The sequence below is a fragment of the Hyaena hyaena genome, unplaced genomic scaffold (assembly GCF_003009895.1).
Source record: "Hyaena hyaena isolate Hyena2069 unplaced genomic scaffold, ASM300989v1 scaffold_101, whole genome shotgun sequence".
In the NCBI taxonomy this organism is placed as follows: Eukaryota; Metazoa; Chordata; class Mammalia; order Carnivora; family Hyaenidae; genus Hyaena; species Hyaena hyaena.
In genome coordinates this window covers 1,788,118-1,815,942 of record NW_024080733.1, presented here as the reverse complement: position 1 = coordinate 1,815,942, position 27,825 = coordinate 1,788,118, and the positions used below count along the sequence as shown (strand labels likewise).

Here is a 27,825-nt window from a genome sequence, read left to right as displayed (position 1 = left end):
TGGGCGGCAGAAACTTTGAGATCCAGAGAGGCTTTCGGAGTCGGGGAGAAAGTGAGAGGGACTCGCCCCCGCCCTGCATCCCCGGCCCTCGCGCCCCACCGCACACCTCGGTGCTGCCTGGGCACTTCTGCCCCGCCGCTACGAAACCCCCCCACGCCCCAATCCTGGTTGAAAGCGGTCACGAATGCAGCGCTGCGGCCGGCGCGGGAGGCGGGGGGGGGGGGGGGGGTCTCTCGCCAACCCTCCGAGTCGCCGAGGTCTGGGCGGGCGGGCGCGCGGGGACCGGTGGAGGAGCCGAAGCCTCCGGGACCCCGGAGCCCGCCGCCGGGGGCGGTGGGAGACCAGATTCCCGGCTTTGGGGCCGGGGGAGGAGGACGGGGAAGCGGCTTCCGCTCCCTGCCCTGCAGGCGTTTGAAAAGTTGTTGGGAATGAATCGCGGGGTCCTGGGAGCTCTGTTAACCCCCTCCCGCCCCGTTCCCCCAACGCCCTAAGGCGAGCCAGGGAGGGTTCCCCGCACCCCCCTCCCTGATCATCCCGCATGGTCTCCCGCGTCCAACTCCACTGCGGAATTCTCCGTTTAGTATCCTATGGGACCGCGTGGCTAGCACCCCAGGGGGCACATCCCGAGCTCCCGGATTATGTGGCTGCATCCGAGTTTCGCAGGGGGCGCGGGTGCGGCGGCCTCGGCTCCGCCACCCGCCCAGGGCCGTTCCCTCCGCGGGAGACCCGCCGCGGGCCGGCGTCTCCCCGGGACCTCGCTGCCACGTCCGTGTGCACCATCTGTGAGGTCTGGGGGGCCGGCTGGGCCCCGACGCGGGGCAGCGCCCGGCCCCCGCCCGCGCCGCGCGGCTCGTGGCTCCGGAGCGCCGCCGGGGCCGGGCGGGGGCCGGGCGCGCGCGGGCCGCGGGGCTCAGCTGTGCTGCTGTTCTCTCCGCAGGGACGGCGGCTCCCGGCTGGCGGCGGCGCGCCCCCGGGCCGTGAATGCGACTCGCCCCTCGGCCGCGCTCCCCGCCCGCCCGCCCGCCGGGACGTGGTAGGGGGTGCCCCGCTCCCCTGCGATGGCAGTTGGCGCGCTGTCCAGCTCCCTCCTGGTCACCTGCTGCCTGATGGTGGCTCTGTGCAGTCCGAGCATCCCGTTGGAGAAGCTGGCCCAGGCGCCCGAGCAGCCGGGCCCGGAGAAGCGCGAGCACGCGTCTCGGGACGGCCCGGGGCGGGTGAGCGAGCTCGGGCGCCCCGCGAGGGACGAGGGCGGCGGCGGCGGCGGCGGCCGCGACTGGAAGGGCAAGGGCGGCCGCGGGCTCGCCGGCCGGGACGCGTGGAGCAAGCAGAAGCAGGCCTGGGCCGCCCAGGGCGGGGGCGCCAAGGCCGGGGACCTGCAGGGCCGGCCCCGCGGGGACACCCCGCACGGGGAGCCCCTGGCCGCCGCCGCCGCCGCCCAGGACGCGGCCGGCCCGGACCTGGCGCCCACGCCGGAGCCGCCGGAGGAGTACGCGTACCCGGACTACCGCGGCAAGGGCTGCGTGGACGAGAGCGGCTTCGTGTACGCCATCGGGGAGAAGTTCGCTCCGGGCCCCTCCGCCTGCCCTTGCCTGTGCACCGAGGAGGGGCCGCTGTGCGCGCAGCCCGAGTGCCCGCGGCTGCACCCGCGCTGCATCCACGTCGACACGAGCCAGTGCTGCCCGCAGTGCAAGGAGAGGAAGAACTACTGCGAGTTCCGGGGCAAGATCTACCAGACTCTGGAGGAGTTCGTGGTAAGAGGCGAGCGCCCGCCGGGGCCACTCGGCACCTCCCGCCGCGGGGTGAAACCTCCCCGCGCGCTAGGCGCCCCCGCTTTGAAGAAGAGGCGCGTTCGGGTGCCCAGAGGCGGACAGCGCTGTGCTCGCGTCCCCTCAACACGATCTCTCTTTTCAGAGCAGAGGTAATCTTTAAGGCAAAGTGGGGCCGATCCACATTAATTCCTTAGGTCATCGCCGGAGGAGGGTTTGGAGAGGGTGAGGCCCGCGGCACCGAAGGGACTGCCGGCCCCGGAGCACTAACTGGCTGCGCTGTTCCTGGTAACCCGCTGCTCCTGATTTCAAAAGCGTGGCAGCTGAAACGCTCAACCCGTTTTCAAACACAGGGTAATTTGGCGTGCCATTTGGGACCTAGTCTTCGGCTAATAGCTAATTAAGGGAGACTATTCCTATAAATAAGCCGTCTCCCCAGATTATAGGTTGGGGTATCACGCAAATGTCCTCAAAAGGAAAAGGAAAAGAAAATGCTTGCTCATTGGATGCCAGAACCAGGGGATGGCAAAAGCCAGAAAGTCCAGTTTAGGGTTGTCTATTATTATTACTTTAGGGGCGAACTAGTAACAATACTTACAGCACTGGCCATCTCCCCGGTGCTCACTGTGTGTCAGGTTGGAGGCTGCGCTTTTCCTGTGCATTAACGGGGCTAAACCTCACGGCATGCTGTGAAAGAGGTGATTACCTGTGATCTCCAGTTGATGGAGAAGAGGAAACTGAGGCACAGAACATTGAAAGGACAGGGTGCAGACGAGACAGCTGTTGAGAAGCAGACTCGTGTGTCAGGCTTTTCCACTTGTGCGCTATGCGAGACAGAAGCCCAGCCTTCCTGGGGCGCAGGTTTGGGTGGAGATGTTGGCCCTTTGCCAGTGCTGGTCCCTTGGGGAACTCCAACGCCCTGCGTCTCCCTGGGGGCCTGGGCGGAACCGCACAGGTCTTCATCCAGACCCCCTACCTATGGCCTGCCTGGCCATGGCCTGTTGACCTGGCTGAGAGAGATTTCCTGGGCGGCAGGGGGCGCCCTGGGGCCTGCAGCCCCCAGTGCTGAGCAGGGAAGGGGGGGAGGTGGTGGTGGTGAAAGTGATCCTGCTGGCGTCTCCCCTGGAACTCAGCTTCTGAGATCCATACATTTAGGATATGCTCGGGATGGGACAATCCCTAAGGAATTTTAGGCATCAATCCTCAGCATAGTGGAAATAGAAAGCCAGAAAGGACTGATCTGTAGATAAGGTACCACGTGTGGAAAGAATGCCGGGCTTCGGAGTCAGGAAACACAGGTGTCCATCCTGGCCTTGCCACTAACCAGCTGCACGACACGGACAAAGCACATCTCCCCTCTGGGATTGTTTTCCCTACTCTCTTACCTAAGACTTGTGGGAGCTCTAAGGACCTCACGCCCAGGGTGCATCCCCAGGGCTGCCTGTTGAGCATAGTTGTTCGCTCCAGCCCTTTGGAGAAACAAGGACAACTTTGTCGAGAAACAACCATGAACCAGACCCTGACTGCACACCAGGAGTTAGGTAGGCGCCCTGCCCCCACGATGCTCTTGCTGGTGGGAAGCCGGGCACCTGTCTCTGCAGATGTGTTGGTGCCGAGGCAAAGGTCCTGGCAAAAGCCACAAGAACCTTCCATGTTGGCCTGGGTGGGGGCTGGAGGCTTGGGCCCAACAAAATAATTCTCTGGAGTTTCAGGCTCATGAGAAAATCTATACAAGTTTTAAGAACAAACGCAAGCCATTAGTTTTTATTAGTTAACATTTGTTGTTTGTGTTGTATGTCATTTTGTAGTCATTTCTTAAAAGAGTCTCATGAAGTCGGCCAAGGAAGTGTTGCATTTTGATCTAAAAAGACTAGACACATCATAGGGTGGCCGATCATCTACCTGAGATGATAGAAAGAAAGAAGAATTCAAACTTGTATTTTAGTAATTCATCGCTAAGTGCTGGATGCCACAGAGCTGCCTTTGTGAGCCAGGGAGGGGCGGGGGGCTCTTATTTGATTCCTGTTTTCGAAAATCGGGGACCAGCAACAGAATGTGTTGCAGGCTCTGGAGATGTGAGATGTTAGCCACAAATAGGAGATGGGACAGATATGATCTTGGGAAGAAATCAGATACCCGTGAACCTGTCCTTTGAGTGTTGAGTACATCTCTCATCTCCAAGTGATACTTCATTCCTAACTTTCATCCAATCATTGGCAGCTGCCAGGTTGTACACGTGCATGAGCGTTGCAAAGCAGCTCCATACATTTGATGACACGCTCGCTCCTCTAATATGTGCACCTTCCTAATGATTTCATTCTGCGCAGTGTATATATCATGCTCATTTCTGTGACCGTGGGTTGTAGTTATGCCCGGTGGCGGTGGCTGAGCGCTGGGACACAGCCCGTGTTAACCTGCGTGCTCTGGAGTTTCTGGGCTTCAGCGAGACAACCCCCAGTCTAGGCTGTAGTTTGCACAACACCGTGTACAGGCAGTGGAAAAGGAAAGCGTGTCCTGTCTGAAGCGCTTTGCTCTTCTCCGAAGATAATCTAATTAAAACTGGGGTGTGGTCCAGGTAGGTCTTGCATGGAATGGTGTTCACTGCAGCAAGGAAGGAAGTGAAAGGGAGGCCAGTTCTGGGTCTCCTTCCCTGGGAGGCACACAGGTGTTTAAAGCGTCTGTTCTCTGCTTCCCTAGAGAGAGGGAGGTAGTGTTGGAGGCCGAGTGCTCTCTCCGGGCATCTGTCTGGGATGAAGATCACGTCTGGTGCTGAGATTCTGTGTGTCGGGCCCCTGCACAGATGTGGCTTTTCCCTGACTTCCTGGGCTGCTCTTCCGTGGGCACGTGGCTCCTTGCCCACTTTTCACAGTTCTGTCTTTTCCCTTCTCTCCCTGCTCCCTACCGATGCCATCATAGTCCCTGTTCCTCACAGCCTGGGTGATGATCTCAGCCAGATGTCAGCAGAAGACCTCACTCACCGAGTCCACGAAGTCATCTTATGCGAATAACAATTAGAGTCACATCCTCATTGCTCTAGGGCTATTTGCAACTTAATTTGTAGATCCACATAAAATCACAGGTGCTGGTAGAGTTTTCTCCACTGCCTCTCAAATTCTACCCAGTGGCCTGTTCTTCAACTTATACGAGCAGGTATCCAATTTTGGAAACCTATTGGTTTATATCTTTTATAAATGAATGGCATTTTCACGTGTTTTCCGCTTCCTGGGGATGTGCTCATTTGCTAGTGTCGCCATCATAAAGGACCACAGGTGGGGCAGCTTAAATCATAAAGATTTACTGTTTCACAGTTCTGGAGGCTGGACGTCCAAGATCAAGGTGGGGGCAGCGTTGGTTTCTTCTGAGACCTCCCTCCTCGGCATGTAGATGGTTGTCTTCTCCCTGTGTCCTCACCAAGTTCACCCTCTCTGTGCATCTGTGTCCAGTCTCCTCTCTCAGGTCAGGTTAGATTGGGGCCCACCTCTACGACCTCGTTTTAACTTAATTGCCTCTGTAAAGACCCTGTCTCAAAATGCAGTCGCGTTCAGAGGTCCCAGGGATTCGCACTTGAACATGTGAATTTGGGAGGGGGTCACAGTCCAGGCTGTAACATAGCGATAACAGGTGTCAGAGGCCAGAGTTGACCCCACAAGCAGTAGCATAAAAGGTACAAGGACTGCAGCCTGGGGAAGGCTGCATCGATAAGTATGATTGTAGAAAGAATTTACAAAGAAGGTGCAGGGTGATTGATGGTAAACTCCCTGGCCCAGAAGCATCGTCGGGCAGCCCAGCTAAACCACTCTCACTTGGTGCCTATCCATTCTGAGCGCTGTTAGGACTTACTGTACTCTTTATGGCGGCAGATCTGTGAATCGGACACAGTGCACAGGCGGCTCTTGGGGGCTCCGTTGAGCAGTGTCAGATCCCCCTCCCTCACCCTGGTGACTACCAGACAGGTCAGATTTGGAATTTACCAACAGAAATGATTGCAGTTTGAGCCACAAAATTAAGTGGTTCCCCTTATGGGGGGGGGGGGGTCTCCTGATCCCCTGGGGGACTGTGAGATTAGAAACGGAGTCTGCAAGCCTGTCCCGGTGCTTTATAGAGTCTAATCAATGTATACAACTCCCGCCTATGCATAAGGCCCTCCAGGAATGCTAACACTCCTCACGTCCTCGCTTCTGGGTGGTGTGAGGTCACTTCCGCATGTCCGCAGTGGCTGTCGTAGTGATCAGGAACTCTGATTGGGTATTGTGTAAGGCTTTGAAGAAAAACAGACTTTGCATTATTAATAAGTACTGCTTGCTCACCTGTTTTTCAAAGCGCAAGGCCTGTTGAACTGAAGGCAGCTGGACAGAGATCTGCAGGCACAGGGAAGTGGGGCCGCCGGGCTCTCCCAGGGCATCATTGTCTGACCCATGATTAACCCCGCTGCAAAATCTCCTTTCCAGAAGTTTAGTAATGAAAAAAACAAAAACAAAAACAAAACCCCAACAACTCTTCCATGAAATTTGGAATCAAAAGCTCCATCTAAGTAGATGTCTACAGCAATTATTAAAAGGTGCCAACTGAGAGAGAGAGTCACATTCATCATATTTTTCAGGTTCCTGGTGTTTCTATTCTTCAGGTTGGTGTTACTTAATGTAAAACGATACTCTTATTATTTACCTTTGCAAAGTACAGTGAATCAAGCTGTGTAAAGCTAATGTTCTTAAGTCAGCCAGATGCTTGTGCTATTGCTATGTCTGAGTTTGCTTGGGTTCTGAGTAAGATTTTCTAAATTCTGGACTTGTCAGTTTCTGCCTTTCTGTCCAAAGCCATTTAAACACTAGCAATTTGTTGTAATTTGTTTTAATGTTTATTTATTTTTGAGAGAGAGGAAGACAGAGCAGTACCAGGTGAGGGGCAGGGAGAGAGAGGGAGACACAGAATCTGAGGCAGGCTCCAGGCTCTGAACTGTCAGCACAGAGCCCGACTCAGGGCTCGAACTCCCGAACTGTAACATCATGACCTGAGCCAAAGTCAGAAGCTTAACTGACTGGACCACCCAGGTGCCCCAAGAGTAACAATTTTTTAAAGGGAGAAGTCCATATGCTTTGTCTGGAATTTTGAGATGTGGCCAGATGTTGACCTTTAAGATTCGACATGGTTAGGTGATTTGATCCAAGTCCTGGAGCTTGTAAATGTTGTGACCAGGATCTGAGTCCTAGACTGTTGCACTTCTAATTAGCCCATCTTATGCCCATGACTAAATGGCCATGAAGTGGCATCCTGTATGTGACCGGGAGAATCCCAGGTACCTGGAGAAGGGAAAGCTCATATAGGTTTGGCGCACCTGTCCCACGATTGTGTCCAGTGCTGGATCCACTTGGCCAAGGGGTTATTTTTGTAGACTTGACTCAGGCCATCTAGACCAAAATAAATATCTGCGTCCTTCCAAGTAGGATATCTTGAGTTGGAATGAGAACAGAAGCATTTGGGTCCAGGGCCTTCCTGAGGGCAACTGGAAAGGATTCCAGTGGGCAGTGGACAGACAGTCGATCTCCAGAGGTGGGCAAGGCCCCAGACAGTAAGGCCCACAGTGGGCAGACTGGTGGCGCAAAGCCAGTTGCAGCCCCAAGGAGGTGTTCTGCTTGGCTCAACACACAGAAGACATTTGTTTGAGTGGTGCAGATACTACACAAACGAGACGTTCGTCCACATCCAAGATTGCCCGTTCATTGCCAAAATGGGATGATTCCCAAAATGGCGGCCATCTGCCAGAACTGCATTGGGCTGCTCCTTTAGAAGGGCCTTCATGCTCCAGCTGATCACATCCCCACTCGGCACCATTTACTCATGGCACTACGGCCACATGGCTTTGTAATGCCTCTCTGTTCACAGGCAGAGATTTCACTGTAGGGGCCCAAATCCTGCGCCATCATGTCCGGCTCCTTCAGTGTGAGTAGAGAGTCAGTATCTTCTAGGAGAAGCACTTACCATCTAAAGACGTCTGTGTGAGCCCTTGTGCTGATTCATTCTCGTGCCCCTGAACGCTTCTCAGAGCCTCCTATTTCCTGGTGGTCCAGAGTAAAGAGTATTCTGCTTATCTCTCAGTTTATGAGAAGTAAATGAGAGATATGCGAAAGCGATTAGAATCTACAAATCTCTGAAAAATTTTAAGAAAAGAATAAGCCTGCAGCCAGATGAGTCTGGTCTGGGGGCTTCCTGGTGAGTGTGCATCTTGTGGGAGGTGACTAACCCTCTGGAGGGACTTTAGTCCCTGGGAAGACTGTCTGTGGAGGCTCAGCATTAGGGAGGGACTCTCTGGGGCTTTCCCATACGCATTTCCTTCGGTGGATGGTATCTCCAAATCTGATCAATGCCAACAAAGATCCCTTCTTGAATTTTTTAATTCAAAAACACTTTTTGGTGGGTGCCTGGGTGGCTCAGTCAGTGAAGCGTCCAACTTTGGCTCAGGCCATGATCTCACGGTTCATGAGTTCGAGCCCCGTGTCAGGCTCTGAGCTGCCTGTTTCAGATTCTGTGTCTCCCTCTTTCTCTCTGTCCTTTCCCTGCTCTCTCTCTCTCTGTCTCAAAAATAAACATTAAAAGAAAAAATTTTTAGGACATATTTTTTGGGGTAAATATTTGCCAGGCACTGGACAAGATCCTGGAGACATAACGCCAAACCTTGGAGCGCCTCCAGTAAACGGGCAGCTACCCCAGGGTGTGCGATGTGCCTTGAGGAGCATGATGGGCTCTGCAGGGCACCCAGCCTGGAAGCCGTCCATCTAGACTCTGTTGTCGGAGGTTTGTTTTTAATGATGGAGCAAGCCTGGGACAGGTTTCTAGGGAGAAGAGATAAGAGTTTGTCTCAAATAGAACACTCGTGAGTTTGGGTGGAAGATGCGGTTTTCCACCTCAGCCCAGGCACCCTCCAGCCATCCTTTGCGGTATGTTTCTGACCACATAGCTGGAAATCCTTTTTTTTTTTTTTTTTTTTTTTGCTGTTTCTGTTCCAAGCCTGAGATCCTGCCAGCTGGATTTCACTTCTCATTCTATTTCTGTCGGGCACTGGGGTGCGGCCAGGACACGGAGTGCCTTTCGAATCTGCAGAAAAGGATGATGTCAGGCATCTGCCCATGGCCCTGTGAGTTCTCGCAGAAGCCCGAGGCCCATGGCACAGGGATGGAAACTTAATTTTCCATGGGGCTCTGCACCTGTCCAGTTATGGCAGAAAGGGTTTTGCTTTAAACATGGTGAGACCATGCTTTGCCCAGGGATAGGGAAGACTAGTAGCCCGAAAACCTACCCCTTACGAAACTCGTGAAATCCCAGATATCATAGAAAACACATCATCTTGGGGCGCCTGGGTGGCTCGGTCAGTTGAGCATCCGACTTTGGCTCAGGCCATGATCTCACGGTTTCTAGGTTCAAGCCCCGCATCCAGCTCTGTGCTGACAGCTCAGAGCCTGGAGCCTGCTTCGGATTCCGTATCTCCCTCTCTCCCTGCCCCTCCCCCACTAGTGCTCTGTCTGTCTCTCTCAAAAATAAGCATTAAAATAAAAACCACACATCTTCTTAAAAGCACAACTGAAATGGTACCCCCCCAAAGAAAAAAGTAAGAGAAATTAATCTCTAGAGGTAGGAACCAGCCAGGAAAGTCAGCTTTGCAGTGGTGACCATCTGAGAGCACCCTCTGATGCCTGGGACCAAGGCTGGGGCACGTGACAAGCCCAGGGCCCCAGGGAGAGAGAACATCAGATCAGGATGTGTCTCAGAAGGCCATGCTCTCCCCAAAAAGCATACAGACCCCCTGGCTGGGCCTCAAGGCTGAGCTGAGCTGACAGGTTTTCTCTGATCATTTGCTGTGTCTGGTGCACATTCTTTCTTATGAGCATGAAGCCCATATCCATGCTTCCCTGGGTGGTCCAGAAAATCCAGGTGGGATAATTGTGTTTAAAGCAGGGAGGGGTCCCTGGTTGGCAATGCCGACAAGTATCTGATAGAAACAAATGCTCCCAGGAGGAATGCACTCTCCCCCCGGGGCCACAAAGGATCCCCACAGATAACGTTCCAAGGAACGTGATGGCAAAACTAAAATTATACACAAGAAGGGGCATCACAAGCAAGAGTCTGCTGAGACCGAAGTAATCCAATGAGACCCGGATGTTGGAATCAAAATGAGACTATTTAATATGCAAAAACTCTATGCTGAAGTTAAATGCATAGGTAGACAAAAAAGGCATATCCCCCATACTAGTGGGCTTTGAAAGAAGAATCTGGTAGAACATGTGTAGACCTGTGATATTGGTCTGTTGAACATCTGTAGACCTGTTGAATTGATAATGGGAGGGGTGAACAGTACGTCAGGTACAGGTTATGAGCTAATTTAGCGAACTAGCAGATAGATTTGAAGAAGTCACCCAGAGTGAAACACGGACACACAGATGGGACATAGGAAGGAGATGTTTTGTACACAGAGGACAGAGAGAGAACAGTTACCATGGACCAGATCAGAATTCTGGAACAGGTAGTAGGAGATAGGGGAGAACTGACGGGATGGTGTGCCACACGTTCTAATGGAAACACCTTGATTTTTCCAATTCAGGAATCCCTGTGAAATTAAAGAAAGACAAACAGGGGCACCTTTGTTGCTCAGTTTAGCGTCCAACTTCAGCTCAGGTCATGATCTCGAGGCTCATGGGTTCGAGCCCTGAATTGGGCTGTGCTGACAGCTCAGAGCCTGGAGCCTGCTTCAGATTCTGTGCCTCCCTCTCTCTCTCTGCCCCACCCCTGCTCGCACTCTCTCTCTCTCTCCCAAAAATAAACAAACATTAAAAAATATTTAAAAAAGAAAGATAAACAAAAATACATCCACCTGTAGCCCGTATCATAGTGAGACTACAGAGCACCGAAGGCAAAAGATTTTAAGAGAATCCAGAGAAGACAGACTTTACCTGCAAAATACAGTACCTGGGCCGAAAGCTGACTTCTTGTCACTGGTAACAACACTCCCAGACAGTAGAACATCTTTAAAGAGCAAAGAGAAAAGAAGAGTTCATCCAGTTTACGTATCCAGCAATACCATTCTTCAGGAAGGAGTCTGAATAAAGATATTTTCAAACAAAAATAGAGCATACCACCAAATGAACTATAAGTAAAGGAACTTCAAAACACAGTGTAAAGGATGAAACTCAGGAAGGAGAACAGGACCAGAAAGCCAAGTCACGGAGCCAAGAAGGAATGGAAGAGAAGTTACTACTCACTGACTCGTACCAGTGAGAACCAGCCAGTGGTTCTCAACTGAGAGTCATGTTGCCCATGTGGGGACTTATTCGATGTGTGGAGATGTTTTTGGCTGTCAAAACCAGGGTGGGGTGAGATGCTCCTGACATCCAGGAAGTCGAGGCCAGACCAGCTGCCGAAATCCTACAGGGTGGAGAACAGCCCCTGACGGCCAGCGTTCCGGAGTCCTGGAGTTGGACACCTGGATTTTGAGTTGGAACTTTATCCTTAAACAAACAGGAAATGCCATTAGATACAGCTGGTAAATGTTTTTGGAAAAAAGTGATTACCAGGGTGGGGGGTGGGGGGCAGCTAGCTAAGCTTTAGGCCGAATCATGCCATAGGCGGTGAGCCATTGTAAAGGCCCCTCCTGCTTTCTGGGACTGCTGGCCACTGATGCCACCAAGCTCCTTTTGCCTATGGATGATCATTCCTGCCTCTCCTATGATAAAATTCAGATCGCTTCTGGGTTCCTGGGGGACTCAGTCCGTGAAGCTTCTGACTTCAGCTCAGGTCATGATCTCACAGTTCATGAGTTCGAGCCCCACATCAGGCTCTGTGCTGACAACTCGGAGCCTAGAACCTCTTCACATTCTGTGTCTCCCTCTCTCTCTCTCTCTCTCTGCCCCTCCCCTGCTCGTGCTCTGCCTCTCTCTGTCTCTCAAAACTAAATAAAAATTCTGGGGAAAATTTTTTTTAAAAATTCGGATTGCTTCCAGATGATACGCCTTTCTTTCTTGGCTCTCGGTACCTGTTGTCCATGAGGCAGCTCAGATATAAATAGTAATGTCTCTACGAGAATCTACCAGAACAACTGGTCCTCTTGTATTGCCTCTTTGCTTTCCTCATAGATTAACATGCGACACTAACATATCTCCCTTATTCAGCTTTAAAAACAACTTCTTAGATTTTACTTTCAAATGTCATGTGACTCTTGAAAGAGAGACTTCAGTATCTCAGCGGGAGGGTTAGAGCACAGAAAACACACACTTCGTTTCAAGCAAGCCACGTCTCTTATTTATTAATTCCCGTTACAGTATCAGAAGCGATGGCTGAGCTCCTTGTCCCACTCTTGAATTATTGATGGTTCTATTCTGCGGGACACTGGACCCTCGGCCAGTGGACCGGATGTCATGGTGGCATCTCTGTCCCCACAGCCACAGGGCAGGTGGCCGGGATGCCCTGCACATGTGGGCCTCGACCCGCTGGCAGCTCAGCTGTGTCACACATGCAGACATTTCAGGGGCGGGTAGGCTAGAAGAGAAAGACATCAGACAAGGCCACTGCCTTCCTCTGGGGAGGAGCAGGGGACACAGGCAGCCTGAGGGATCAACTGTGCTCTGATGTCAGCCTTCCGGCTCTGGTCACCTCCTGCTGATGACAGAGATCCCCTCTGCTCCCTGTGCCCTCCAGGAAGCCAAGGAAGAAAGCTCATCTTGCGCCTGGCGACAGCAAGGGTCAGCTCTCGGGGACCTGCCACCTGTGCCTGAGAGCAAAGAGAACGTCTCCTCCACCCGAGCTTAAAAATGCCACAAGAGGGGACTTCCCTAGCTGGAGACATGGCTGGCAGCTTCCTGTTGTAATCCCAGAATGCTCTGGAAGAGGTCCAGCTTTGAAAAGGAGCACGGGGCCAAAGGTGTGAGCCGATCACATCCATTGCCCTGGGCTTGGGCCGTGGTCCAGCGTCTTCCCGGGATCGGCAACTGATGCACACTGAACAGAGTTGTAGGACAGCCAGACTCTGACCTCAGACGCTGTCCAGACGGGTGTCTGCATGGCCACCTGATAGCTGGGGAGCGTGGGCCCTGTTCCTGGAGCCTGGCCAGCCCTGGGCAGAGGAGACAGACACGCTTCTTTGGTCATCTTTGTTCCTCCCTGATGAGGATGAGCCTTGTTCTTGCCGTGTCGAATGAAGAATGCCAACACGGAGTGCGGTTCTGTATTCTTCCAGGGTGTGTGTGTGTGTGTGTGTGTGTGTGTGTGTGTGTGTGTGTTAGGATGAGATATGCCTATTGGTTTCAGCATGTTAAGTGCTTCCTAGTTTGCCCCAGTCCCCACCACTCGCTGTCATGCACCTGATTCACCACCTTGTTTTCTTGCCTGATGGGCCCCCCCAGAAAAAATTTGAATTTCTGACCCTTGAGGGAACCAATCCCATGTCCTCCTCTCCTACCCACCTTTTAAAAGCCTACTCCTTGGACGCCTTTTTTAAAATGTTGATTGATTTTGGAAGAGAGAGAAATTGCAAGCTGGGGAGGGGCAGAGAGATTGAGAGAGAGAGAGAGAGAGTCCCAGGCAGGCTGTGCTCTGTCAGCATGGAGCCTGACGTGGGGCTTGAACTCACGAACTATGAGATCATGACCTAAGCTGAAAACCAAGAGTCAGACGTTCAACCAACTGAGCCCCCCAGGCGCCCCATCTTTGGAAGATGTTTAATTTTAGTTATTTGTGTGTAAAATGAGGACCAAGCCTTGTTTTCTTCTCGCACGGGTTATTTATTTATCACCCTTTATTCTGATTCTAAAACCAGAAGCTTTAGATCCTCCCATTTTTAAAACAGAGAAGTTCGACTTTAAGATCTTTCCCCGGGCCCTTACTGCCCCAGTCTGGCCCCAGGGACATGGCAGTGCCCAGTTGGCAATGTGTCCCTTCCATTCAGGACTTAGTTTAGGAATCTGTGAATGAGCAGAGCATCCATTAAATAGCTTCCCCTCAAGTCTCAATGGCACCCTGCTCCCAGGGTCGGAGGAGGGGGGCTCTGTGTGGGCCTAGTGTCCCAGCAGTGGGGGGTGGGGTGGTCCAGATCTGGCTGCCTGTGGTCACGTGCTCTCCTCTCTCCCTGCCCTGCTCTGTGTACAGGGGTCCAGGGTCTGGAGGCCGGGGGCTGGCCCACCGTGGGCACATGTCTGCCTACACTGCAGAAATTTATAGACATTTACTTCTCACAGTTCTGGAAGCTGGGAGTCTGACATCATGATGCCTGCAGGGTCTGGTTCTGTTGAGGTCCGAAGACGGCCACCTTCTCCGCAAATCCTTGTAAAGCCAACCGTGATTGCCAGGCTTTTCCTTGTCTTCAAAGGACACAAATCCTACCTTGGGGCCCCACCCTCCTGACCTCAGCTCCCATCCCACTGGGGGTTAAGGCTCCAACCTGTGAATTTCACGGACACAAACATGTAGTCCATGACAGCAAGCCGCATGCTCTTTCCTGCCTCTGATCTGACCGTGTGATCTGTCAGGTCAGAACCTTCCAGAATGTCCACCAATGTTCTTTAGCCCGGAAGAAGCAGTCTTCCTCATTCTCGTCCAACTACTCAGCTGTTTGTCACCAAGAGGAACGCACCACATAAACACTGCCACCATTTTTTCCCTTCTTTTAAGTGAGTTCCTGAGTGATCTGTGTTAATCTGAGGGAATTCGTCACGAGGGGATTTGAAAGAGTTGATTAGACAGTCTTGCCACGAGCTAAGCCATAAAGAAGGAAGAGTCACTGTGATGCGGCATTGGGGTGTCAGACTGTTGTCCTGTTATTAATCTGTTGTGGGGCAGGGGATGGCTTTCTTCCCAACACTGGAAAGCTGACAGCTTCTGGGGACAGTTCTTCATTAAGTCCCTTGGTGTGCAAATCCATTCTCTGACAGAGATTGGAAAGACAACAAGAACCAAAAAAAAAAAAAAAAAAAAAAATTTCCTGAGGGTCATGGTGGGGGTGGGGGTGGGGGATGGACAGCGGCTTCTGTTGGAGGCTGGAAGGTGGCTGAGGGTCAAGCCCATTTCACATTGGGTAACAGAAGGCAGGGCAGAGGGGCACATAGGGGTCCGAGCGCCCGGCGCTGGCCCTGACTGATGGAGGGGGCCTGGAGGGTGTGGGCTGTTGGGCAGGTGCATCAGGGTCCCTATAGGACCCTGCTGTTTCCCCGTGTGGAGATGGAGCTTCGCGGGTGCTTTGCCTAGTTTAAAAAGACAGTGTCAGGTAAGCAACCTGGCGTAGCCCTGGGGAGGGATTTGCTTCGAGGGGACCGTGGAAAAGAAAGAAAGCCGTGCCCTGCATGGCACCTTCCCAGCTTCCAGCAGGGAGGGAGCAGGGAGGTCTGGGAAGCATTCATGAGGCTTGTCCAGGAGAGGCACGGTGGTCCAGCCAGACCCTGAGATGAGGCTGCTTGCCCGGAGTTCTTGGCAATTCACCAGAGGGTGTGTGTTTCACTCGGGGGGCGGGGGGGTGGGGGGAAGCACAGTTGAAAGGCAGCACTCCTGCATTTTTCTCAGGCTCGCAAATAACACAGCTCTCGGCAATCTTGGAAGCTAGTAAGACCTGGTGGTTTAAATAGCAGGGGACTTTGAGTGCATCCTGCTGAGTGCTGATGCCTGGCACTTTGGAAGCAGGCTCAGCAGCTGGAAAAGACGCTTTCGCCATCTGGTGACGGAAATGTGACAGTGACTTTGGGAAGCCTCTGCGGTTTTTAGTTGGCGCCTCTGGCAACTTGTTGCTGAATTCAACAGGGTCCTCAGATGAATTGCATGATGGAGTCAGGAGGTGCAGACAGAAGTCAGAGCGGAAACACTGAGGAAGTAATGCTCCTTAGTTTTTGAAGGACTCCTTCGGCTCCCCGGCTCCCTGCGTCTGCTGACGGTGGAAAGCAGGTTCTGTATCAGTTCGGTTGTGAAGTGTCTTTGGGGTGTCTCTGTTCTGTCAGGTCTTAGGAATCTCATCTCTTTGGGGAGAATCAGCATCTGTGGATTTCTCCCCCTTGGCAGATATTCTCATGTACTTTCATTCTTCCCAAGATGGGCTGGAGAGCTCACGGTGGCCTCGGGACCTTGGGAAGGGTACCCTGTCCCCACGACATCCTCTGAATATTGGAGTCTGCTCTCTTCTCTCTCTCCTGCCCAAAGCCACACATTGCCTGGAAAATTCGTTCTGTAAAAGTTTATTTATTTTGGGAGAGACAGAGACAGCACAAGTGGGCCAGGGGCAGAGAGAGATGGAGAGAGAGAATCCCAAGCAGACTCTGCGTTGTCAGCACAGAACCTGACACAGAGTTCGAACTCCCGAACCATGAGACCATGACCTGAACTGAAGTCAAGAGTCAGATGCTTACACCAACTGAGCAACCCGGGCGCCCCTGCCGTAAAAATTCTTAATATGCACACAGCTCAGTTAGCATCTGGCACTGCCTGCCATTCTGTTGGCTTGTCTTGCATGTATTTATGCCTCAGCTCCCTAGCCAGATGGAGCACTGGGGTGAGTGGTGGGATTTTCTTCACACCTCCCTTTGAGAGTGCAGAATTCCAGAGGGCAGGGAGCCTGGGAGGTTGGCGATGGGACCTGCCCCGGGACCCGTGTGTACATCCATCAGCTCAAATCCGCAGGATGGAAGTGTCCAGATCTTATATCTTCCATAGCTGGATTTGAAAACAAGTTTGTCCCTTGGGCTAGTAAGGGAGCCCAGGCCCCCAGCTCCTCAGTACAAATTGTAGCTACTTAAAGGCACCACTGGCAAACAGAAGACAACAGTAAGAAAATATGTCAAAGGAAGACTGTGGTGTGACCATCTGTGCCCGAAGTTTGGGATGCAGTGGTTCTAGAATCTGGAGGCTCTGCGTTCTCAATTCAGGCCATGCATTTTGTGTTTTGATTTCCAAACATTCCTTTACAAGCCCTCAGATCCCTTCTGTAAAGTCACCGCCTTAGCGTTCAGTTCATTCTAGTGACTGCGTATTCCCTTCCATTCGTGGACTAAATGTGTAATCCGAGTCCTGATCCCTCTCAGTAGCAAGATTCGCCTCCATTTCCTTGTCCGTGGGTGTGGGTGTCTGATCCTTGAGTGCCTGTTCATGACATGCTGACCAACTCTTCCTGAGGCAAAGCTGTGGATTTTATTTTTTTTGTTTTACACAATGTGCCATGCAAGTTCATTTCAACTCTTTCTTAATTTTTTAAAGTTTATTTATTTTGAGAAAGAGAGAGCAAGCAGGGGAGGGGCAGAGAGAGGAAGAAAGAGAATCCCAAGCAGGCAGTGGCACTGTCAGCAGAGAGCCTGACATAGGGCTCGAACTCGTGATCTATGAGATGATGACCCAAGCTGAAATCAAGAGTTGGAACCTTAACTGACTGGGCCACTCAGGCGCCCTTAACCATCACTTTCTTGACTCAGTCACTATCTAGTGAGACTGGACATTTGCACCGGCTCAGTTGCCGTAACAATCCTGGATGTGCTGGAGACATGGCCCTGCTCTTGAATTGCCCGAATCGAGTTGACTGCTCACCAGCAGCATGGGATTGGGGCTCTTGGTACCAGAGACTCTGTGCTCTAAGCCAGCGATCCTGGAAGAATTCAAGGGTTTTGAAGAAAGGGAAGGACCGGGGTAGAGGAAAGTAGAGGGAAGTCCAGATTCCAGTGTCCTTCTTTGTTTTCATGTTAATCTCACTTTGTGTCATTGCAGAACCCAACAGTTTGGGGGTTATTAATGGAACACCTCTGGTGATGGAGGAAACAGAGAAATGCAGAGAAGAGTTTACTTGACATTGACTGGGTCTCATTGAGAAGGGTGTAGGCTCTCAGCTCATCTTCCCTGTCTTCTGTGTTGAAATTAATCCCATCTAGGAAAACATTACAATTCTTGGGAAATTGCTCAGGGATGTTCCTGCCTCCCATTTGTCTGCTCTTAAGGAAGCATCTGCGTTTAGCCCAGAATTGCTCCCTGGCCACTAGGAGCCAATGCATTTATTTGGTGGCCGGGGGTTTCATGGCACCTTCTCCAGAAGTTGCAGTAGAAAGTTCCAGATTGGAATATAGTGGTGGTCGCCATTCAGGCAGCAGGATTCAGGTGACACATGGCATTGTTTGCCTCTCACCCAGCCAATGGCTCTTAGGCTGGACTTGAGGGAAGCAGGTGCCTTCTGGTGGGTGGTGGTGAGTGAATCCGCCGTACGGGAAGGAAGAAGGAGGAAGGGTCTGAAGTGAGTTTCTGCCTCCCAGAGTGGAAAGAGACCTGAGACACAGGCAAGGAGGAGATTCATAGTCAATGTGCTTTCTGTGACATTTTGGAGCCTGGCCCTTCTCATGGTTATAATGGTTACAACCACAGCTACCAATCACACAAGGTAGCCCTTACTACAGCTCAGCACCTAATTGGCACTGAGTTCATTAACGTAAGATACATGTGCTAAAATACAGAGCTGCTTCTGCACAGCTTGTACAGAAGTGTTCCACTCAAACTCTGTACCCGCCTGATACAGATTTTTGTGTACGAGGCTCTTGAGTGAAGCAATATCCATTTGCGTTAGGCATCACTTCGCATTTAAGACTTGTCCCATCTATAAATTATGGTTCCTGTTCCTAATTATTTGTTTGGAAATAGGTTCAGTCTTTAGTTTACAGTCCTTATTGCCCGTATATGTGTGATGCAGACAGGTGTATAATTACTGGGCATTATGAAGGTCTAACTAATTATCAGTTACTCTCAAGTTAATCTCTCTCCGGAGCCTCTGCTGTGCACATTGTACTTCTAGTCGCTTCGTTGGGAACGTCCGTCCCTGCTTGCTCTGCTTCAGGCGTGAGGGTGAATTTCTTAGATCCACTTTGAAGACCTGTCATTTGTGTAAGCAGTGGTGGCTGAGGAAGCCAGGACGGCGTCTTCAGACTGGAGACCCTGGATTTGAAGCTGGCCCCAGGGCGCATGGCCTTCTGAACCACCCCCAGCTCTCGCGCATGTGCTCTTACCTTCCAGGAAAATGGCGGAAGTGGTGTTGGTTGGCCTGGGTTTATGGCTGGGATGAATGAAGGATTACCACAGAGCTTCTCTTTAGTGTCACGCCCAGTTACCAGTGTCCTTATCCAACCCATGTTCTGTCCACTCCTGTCACCTAGCAGCCGCCTTGAGGACAGAGACTTTTCCTCAAATGCCCACATGTTCTTCTAGGCGATGCATCTAAATTCTATCCTTTCAAGGGGCGCCTGGGTGGCTCAGTCTTTTAAGCATCCAACTCTTTTTTCAGCTCAGGTCATGGTCCCAGGGCTATGGAATGGAGCCCTGAATTGGGTTCTGCACTGAGTGTGGAGCCTGCTTGAGATTCTCTCTCCCTCCCTCCCCCTCTCTCTGTCTCTCTCTCCCTCTGTCTCTCTTCCACTCATTCTCCCTTTCTCTATCTCTCTCATTAAATAAGTAAATAAATATTTAAAAATATTTGTCTATTTAAAACCTGGATTTGTACCTGTTAGATTGCAAAGAAGGGTATTTCTGTCACAAGGCACATGATACCGCGTGTAGGCTGTGATTTGCTAACTAGAGGTCGTGTTCTTTTGAAGTTAGATTGGCCCCGGAGAAATGTCTTTCAGGATGAGGACAACTTTGGAAGAGGAGAAAGGGTGGCCACGTTTGACTGCACGTTGATTGCCTGGGCAGTCTGTGTTGCGGGTCACAGATGCAGTTGTGCACTGGGCGGGTTTACTTCTAGTTTCCACAGTGGGACAGAGAACAGGGGGTGGCAGTTGGGGACGCTGCAGCTTTGGGGGTGCTCAGACCTGGTGGCTAGAGTCAGAATGGCTGCTTGGAATGTAGTGGTGTCACAGGACAGGCAAACCTCCCCCAGATGCTGGGATCAACCATCCGCACCTGCTACCATGGTGAGAGTGGTGGTGGTGGTTGGGGGGGGTGTCCAGCCATGTGTGTGTCATGGTGAGATGAACCAGAAAGAGGGTCACTGTCACCCGGAATGCCAGATGGACCCCGATGACTGCTGAGCCAAGCCCTGTGTCGAGGTTCTTGGGATCACAGGCTGTAACTGCCCATCTTCTTGCCAGCCTGTCCCCTTCTCCATCAGCAGAGGATCCTGGCGATTCTGGCACAGAGGATCCTGAGCAGAAGGTGCTCTCATTAGGATACGACAGGCGCCCTGACAGTCCCCGTGTGTGTAGGTGGTGCAGAGGCAGGGTGGGACTGGCAGCCAGGAGAACTGCTGGCCCGAGTCCAGCTGGGTCCCATCACACCTTTCCTCGGTGACCGGGTGACCATGAACTTCAATGGCTGCATCTTCTGCTGCCGGCTGCTGAGTTCTCGAGGGCAGATGGGTTTTTGTGGTTTGCAACTTGGCCACCTTTCCTCCGTCCCCTGAGTGCCGCGACGGGCTTAACGAGAAGAGAGGCCTGGTGCGCCTGTGCTGCGGAGGTGGCTTCCTACACGGGGGCATGCGAGCCAGGGCTAGGACAGGTGGGGGCCACCCAACGGGAGCCTCTCCTGGGCGACAGGATAGTGCAGTCGAGCCATCGAAATGCAAAGTAGCAGGGGCACCTGGGGAGGGTCAGTCAGTTGGGCATCCGACTTCGGCTCGGGTCATGATCTCACGGTTCATGAGTTCAAACCCCATTTCAGGCTCTGTGCTGACAGCTCAGAGCCTGGAGCCTGCTTCGGATTCTATGTCTCCGTTTCTGTCTACCCCTCCCCTGCTCACACTCTGTCTCTCAAAACTGAATAAACGTTAAAAAAATTTAAAAAGAAAAAGAAATGCAGAGCAGTTGACTCGGTCTGGTGAGGCCACACTTTGCAGACTGGGGTTGGCAGTACGTTAGTGTGCGGGGTCGCGGCCGGCCTGGCCGTTAGTGAGGTGAAGTCTAAGCATCAGTGATTAGGGCCAGACACCCAGAGAGTGGTGGAAGGGCCCAGCAGGACATCTGTGGGAGACTGGAGAGTTCTATGAGGTGACCTCAGTCCTGGACAGGGTCCCAGGCACCGTGATCGGGTGGGGACCTCTGACTCAGAGCAGGCTGAAGACCTGCAAACGGTGTCTGGGGGAGTCTTGGCCCAAGTGGGACAGCAGTGGACATGGTGTCCCCTGAGGGCGCTGGTGGGGCTGTGGCCAGCCTGGCTCTGTGTGGGGTTCAATGGGGCTGTGCCCCTGTACGAGCCCCGACCTGGGGCTTGAAGAGGGCAGGCCACGCAGGAGCGGAGGCCTGAGTGTGACACACTCAATTATGGTGATCCCGCCTCTGTAAGCAAAACTCACAGTTGAATTTTTGATAACGTTGCAGAACCTTTAAGGAAGTCGCAAGCGGGGCACCTGGGAGTCTGACTCTTGACTTCGGCTCAGGTCATGATCTCACGGTTCGTGACACTGAGCCCCGTGTCATGCTGTGCTCTGACAGCATGGAGCCCGGTTGGCTCTCTCTCTCTCCCCCTCTCTCTCCCTCTCTCAGAGCCCCTCCCCTGATCATGCACACCTGCGCTTTCTCTAAGTAAATAAAGAAACATTAAAAACATTTAAACACAAACCGAGCTTTTGCTTCAGCTTCGGCACCAACCAGGCCCTGGGGTGGAGATTTGAGTTTTTATTCCTGGCATTGGATGGATAGAGGTGCACCCGTGAGCCCCGTCCTTGGCATTTTCCACCTCACAAGTGCCGGCTGGGTCATGAGTGTGGCAGGCAAAGTCACCCGGGACCCCTGCCCCGGGTTGCTCAGCATGACATCCTTCCCCCTCCACGATCTTTTAAGACACACATTTCCACGTCGCTGCGTCTGTGTCCCACTGCTGGGTCTGCATCTGCCGTTTCTGCTTTGTCGCCGATCAGCCCAACACGGTGTCTGGGATTTCCAGGAAAAAAAAAAAAGCCTCCACATCACAGCATGGGTTGTCGTTGTGGCGGGATCGAACTGGCGGTGTGCAGCCTTTCCAGGAATGTTACTGTGCTTGATTGGAAGGATCTGGAAGGTGGAATTGGGGCCAGTGTAGGACAGCAAGGCTAGTGCAAGCCCAGCACAGAGGGCCATGCATCCCTTGATGAACGGGGAGCTCGGGGGAGGGGGCCATCTGGGCTCTTACAAAAGATCTGCCCTTGGCCAGCTGCCCGGCACCTGTGTCTGCCCCCTGATGATGGGGTGGCGGGATCCTAGTGCTGATGTGGAGGTTAAGTGAGGTCATATCTACACAGCTCCCGGCCAGGTCCCTCCTCTCCTCGCCCCTTTCCCTTCCCGTCTACCCAGTGGCACCCGGCAGGGCTATGGGAACGCGGCTCATCTGATGAACTATTAGGCAAGAATTCTATATGATGAATCATCTGTTCAACGTGTAAAGGAAGACCTGTCCTCAGAAGAAAGCTGGTAAAGAAGCGCAAGGCGCTGATCTCTAAAACACAGCCGCTCTGTGCAGGGTTGACAGGGACAAGCCAGGTGCCCCCAAAGGAGACGGGCTGGGCTCTAGCACCCTGGCTTTGTTACCACTCTGCAAACCACTGGGCTGGATACTTCTTTTTTTTTTTTTTTTAACTCTTTTTTAAAGTTTATTTATTTGTTTTGAGAGAGACAGAGACAGTGCAAGTGGGAGAGGGGCAGAGAGCCAGGAACAGAGAGACAGAGAGAGGGAGAGGGAGAATCCCAAGCAGGCTCCGCACATGGCAGAGCCTGACCTGGGGCTCGAACTCACCGACCTTGACATCAGAAGCCGAGCCAAAACCAAGAGTAGGACACTTAAGGGACGGAGCCACATAGGCGCCCCTGGAGAATTCCTAAACCACGTGGCGGGGGGCGGGGGGCTTCACAGGAGGTTTGGGGGGAAGGAAGACAGGAGTCTGCAGGGTTGCATGACGGGAGGTCTGACCCAACCGTGGCCTTGTGTTCCAGGTGTCTCCGTGTGAGCGGTGCCGCTGCGAAGCCAACGGGGAGGTGCTGTGCACCGTGTCCGCATGTCCGCAGACGGAGTGTGTGGACCCCGTGTACGAGCCTGACCAGTGCTGCCCCATCTGCAAAAATGGTGAGTGAGATGCTCGTCAATGGGGCCACATCCTGCCCGTGGCCACACGCCCTGTATGTGTTCACCGCCTACTTCGTGGGCAACAATAGACAAAGCCGTATGCATGCGTGGGTTGGAACGTTGTCCACATGCCCTCGAGGGCCCAGAACATGACCGCCGGCCCCAGGGGCCAATCGGGATGCATCCTCTCCCTCGGTGGTGTCACCCCCGTGTTCTAGGATATCGGGAGGCGCTTTGTGGAGATTTTCAATTTCCAGAGCGAGGAGAGTCTACTTGTTTTAATTTAACTTTGTTTGTTCTGGCAAAGCAGTTTCTCTCTTTCCGAGACAAATCAAACATGCCGGTCGGGCTCATTTGCTTTTCATTACTAAGCGAATTAAACTGGGAGCATAATTGAATATTTTTCATAAGTAAATTAGGCAGGATGAGAAACCCCCTCTCCGGTGAGAGCCTGTGGTAGATCAAAAGCCTCATCTGCTTTATGAAGAAGGACTGGCAGGATGTCCTTGATCATAATTTATAAAGAGAGAGCGTTTCTGTGTCCCAAATAACGAGAATGACTTTGTACCTGAAGTACTGAACACCGTGTGGGCACTGCACTTGAAGAGGGTGTTTGGCAGGAGTGTGTTCCCAGGGCTGGCGGGCTGAGGAGTGATGGCTCAAGAGGACCACTGGGTAGAGCAGTTGAGTTGGAAGTGAGCGGACTCTGGATTCACGATCGCGTCTTCGAGAGTTTGAGTCCCTCACCTGCGAGAGGACTCAGGCTGTGTCCGCACGGCCCCAGGACACGGCGTGAGGGCTCCTGGTGAAAGCCACAGATCGGCTCAGAGAGGTGAAAGCAGTCCCCTGGCCTGAGCGTTTCAGAGAAGGAGTGGGCCGTCTTCCGAGGGCGTCCGCACATCGTTGTGGGGTCGCTGGCCTGAGAGCTGGAAGCCATGGGATGTACCTCTTCATGTGGCCGGTGGCCGCACACGGCTGGTGCTGGTGTTCGAGACAATTCTCAGGGTCTACAGTCATGCCAGTCAAAACCGTGCAGGTGGCGGGGCGCCATGGATGCCCGTCACAAGGTGGATGCAGATGCCCAACTGCATCACTGTGATAAATGCATGGAAGAGGGAACCGAGATCCTGGGAAGTGAGTTTTTTTGATAGTGCAGGAAGCTCACCGCATTGCCTCACGCTGTGGAGGCACTGTTTGCTCAGCCTTTTGAATGGAAGTGGACGGCGTTAGAGATCTTGGAAAGCGTGCTTTCTTTGGGGTCAGCTGCTTTGCGGGTATTAATTGTGAAGGATGAAAACCGCGGGGACTGATGCCATGAGATGCCATGAGATTGAGGGGGCCTTTGAGCACAGACGAAGCTCTTCGCAAAAGAAGGTCACAGTGCCAGCTGTGGGTGGCAGGGGCATCAGTGCGGCTTTCATTGCTAGTGTCTGTGTGAGAATCGGCCAGAATGGAGTCGGGGTGGGGAAGGAGAGGCTGGTAGAGAGGCTGGCAGCCCTCGTGGAGGTGTGGAAGGAAGCGCACCTGCTGAGGAGTGGGTCGGTGCCTGTGGTCCATCCAGAGATGAGGGAGGCTCATGTCTAGGCTGCGGCATCAGCTCAAGGGCTGGGTGCAGAGCTGTGCACTGCACAAGTAACCTCTCATTGAGTCGGTGCTATTTAGCGGTTGGTCTAAATATAGATTGCTCACAAACCTGGCATCCCCAAGTATCTAAGACAGTGTTATTTCTCTTGCCAAGCATGATAAGAAATGAAGTTTTGGCCTTTGATAGGGAATCTTTGTTTGGATGTTTCCAAAAGATGAGAGGATGTGATTTCAATCTTTGAGAAATTTCCAATACCTGAAACTTTAAAAAAAATTATTTAAGTGGACCTGGGTGGCTCAGTCAGTTAAGCATCTGACTTCAGCTCAGGTCATAACGTCTTGGTTCATAAGTTTGAACCCCGCATTGGGCCCACTGCTGTCAGCACAGAGCCTGCTTTCGATCCTCTGTCTCCTTCTCTCTTCACTCCTCCCCCACTCACGTGCTCGCTTTCTCGCTCTCTCTCTCTCAAAAGTAAAGACGTTAAAAAAATGTTTACTTATTTATTTTGGGAGAGAAAGAGGGTGTGCATGGGCACGTGAGCAGGTAAGTGGCAGAGAGAGAGAATTCCAAGCAGGCTCCGCCCTGTCAGCACAGAGTCCCACATGGGGCTCGATCTCATGAACCATGAGATCATGACCTGAGATGAAATCAAGAGTCAGACGCTTCACCAACTGAGCCACGCGGACACTCCATTCAGTCCCTGATACTTTATAAAGGTTTCAAACCTACAGAAAAGTTGAATGTTACAATGAACAGGCGTATGCCCTTCACTATATTTACCAGTCGCTAATGTTTTGCCATTTTTGCTGTATCTCTTTTGGTCGCTGTCTTTATCCCTGCTTTTCCCCATCTCTGTATGTAACCCATTGCCATCAATACATTTACTGCTTTGTTCTTCCCCATAATATACCCTGGAGACCTTCTATTTATACCATCACTGGCAGGAAGCCTACTGAGTAAAGTTCAGGTTTTTCTTCGCAGTTCTTTTTGCTTGTAGGATTTATCCCAGTTAGGGGATAGAGTCAGAGAACTATCTTTAGAAATTATCAGGGTTAATTCTTTTTTTTTCATCCCCATGACATAGATTTTATAACTGAAAGTTTCTACCTCTTGATCCCCTTCACATATTTCTCCCATGGCCCCCCCCTCCCCACCGTGGCAGAGTTAGTTCTTGAATTAATTCCTTATTGGTGTGCCTATATTAAAATTTTAAGGATTCTTACTTTAAGAGACAGCATGGGACGGAATAAAGCAGGATTTGAGGGATGACGTGTTAGAGATTCTTAGAAGGAGCATAAATATGCCTTTTAAAACCAGATTCCAGAGGGATGACAGATTCTAGAAGGATTTGTATTAAAAGGTTTTGATCCAATTATGTCAGAACATCAACAACTTTTTATTTTCAGGAGTACAAGTAGAAGGAAATTTAAATGTGCCGAATCATCTAAATGCTAATAAGTTTTGGTCCATATTCACCAGATGGAATGTGGTTTTCAGCCGCCACTGGCTGTAGGGTATTCTGACCTTGACGGGTTAAATGGCGTTTGGAATTCTTCGCAAACTATTGGCTTGAGAAATGAAGAGTTTCTAGAGAGCATGAGTGCGCTGTAATCATCAACTGAGGTTAGTGAATAATTTGGGGTAGTCCATCCCTGTCACATGCACACAAAAAACAAAAAAGCATTTTTCTAAGAAAAAAATTACATGTGGAATCCCAGATTCTACGACATCAAAAATAATGCCTGGGGCACCTGGAGGGCTCAGTCGGCTGAGCATCTGATGTTCGGCTCAGGTCATGATCTTATGGCTTGTGAGTTCGAGCCCCACATCGGGCTCTGTGCTGACAGCTCAGAGCCTGCTTCAGATCCTCTCTCCCCTTCTCTCTCTGCCCCTCCTCTTCCCTCTCAAAAATACATAAACGTTAAAAAATATTAAAAAAAAACAGTGCCTTATACAAATTTCAGTGCTTGGATAGACGTAGCTTGGATGGAATGAGGAAGGTTTTAAGTCTTGATCTCAGTAAACAGGCCTTTACTCTGCACACACTAATGTCTTGACCTATACCATTACACACCTCCTTCTCCTGACAGAAGGAAAATTACAGCCGAGTCGCAAGCTGTCAAAGTCACTTGCATCACAGGAGTAGAAGTTTGAAACCGGGAATGCGTGGGGTATAAATAAATGATCACAAATCAAGTACACTTAATATATTCACTTTGGTGACTTGTGCAGATCAGCCTCCCAGGAATTTTCTTTTGATAAGATGGTTTGTGTGGCACCGTTTGTGTTTTTCCTTCTTTTTCCCAGTGATCCAAACAGTGCCTGCTATTTCTATGGACTTTCAAGATCTCAGCTGTGCTCTGGTGACAGGTGCATTTCACAGGTGAGGTTCCCAGCACTCATTCCACTAAAGCCCCTCCATCTTAGAACCTGCAACATTCCAGACCAGGAGATTCCATTCTGCACCTGTGCGCTCTTCCTTCACACCTGCAAGTGGGGCATGACCTTGACTCTGAGCCTTGATAAGATCAGCTCTGATTCTCTGAAGGGAAGAACATATCCGAGGTGGTGCGATGTGCTTCAAGAGCATAAGACCCTGAGTATAAAAGTTGTACATCTTGCTGGAATGTCAGTGGTTCCTACAGTTGACCCTCGAATGACACAGGTTTAAACTGTGGGTCCACTCGTATGCAGATGTCGTTCCAATACACAGAGAACAGTTCTATAAATGTGGTTTTGCGTCCTCGTGATTTTCGTAATGTTTTGTCTTCGGTAGCGTACTTTAGAAGTATGGCATTTAATACATACAGTGTACAAAATATGCGTTAACCAGATCCTTGTGTTATCTATCAGTAAGGCTTCTGGTCAAACATAGGCTGTGAGTGGTTACTTTTTGGGGGGAGTCCGACGTTATACACAGATTCGTGACTGCACAGGGTTCAGTGCCCTAAACCCCTGCACCATTGCAGGGTCAACTAGTTTTTTGCAACTTTATTTCCACGAGAAAATAAATATGGCTTTTTGGGGGGAAGGAAATGAAAGCTTTTGCAAAATTTTCAAGAGAAATTCTGAAACTTCACATTGTTAGAAACTTTCATGAAAATGCTTAGTGGGAAACACTAAGAATTAGGGTTTTTTCCCCCTCCTGTGTAGTTCAGAGAGTAGGAAAAGATCATGATTAAATCACAGGTAGTGAGTTGGGCAGAACTGAATGGTGTGTGTGTGTGGGGGGGTGGTGAGAGAGACTTATACCAAGATCCTTCTTACAAGGAAAAACCTACTACCATTTGGCCTCACCATTGAATCTTTCCAAAATTGTTCCCCAAAAATTAACACCAATATCATGGAAATACTTTGTCACTATTTAAAGATGACAAGATTTTGGGGCGCCTGGGTGGCTTAGTCGGTTAAGTGTCCGACTGTCGCTTAGGTCATGATCTCACGGTTTGTGGGTTTGAGCCC

The 27,825-nt window shown here is 51.5% G+C and overlaps 1 protein-coding gene across 1 annotated transcript in view; it reads left to right on the top strand.

Annotated features, from left to right (window-relative positions):
- The first annotated feature begins 538 nt into the window (after positions 1-538).
- The window catches only part of VWC2 (von Willebrand factor C domain containing 2), a 109,543-nt gene continuing 82,256 nt past the window's right edge, over positions 539-27,825 (top strand). Inside the window, exons 1-3 of the mRNA XM_039235664.1 lie at positions 539-952; positions 1,038-1,751; positions 22,649-22,778. Of these exons, the coding sequence (XP_039091595.1) occupies positions 539-952; positions 1,038-1,751; positions 22,649-22,778 (1,258 nt within the window). The remainder of the gene's footprint in view (positions 953-1,037; positions 1,752-22,648; positions 22,779-27,825) is intronic.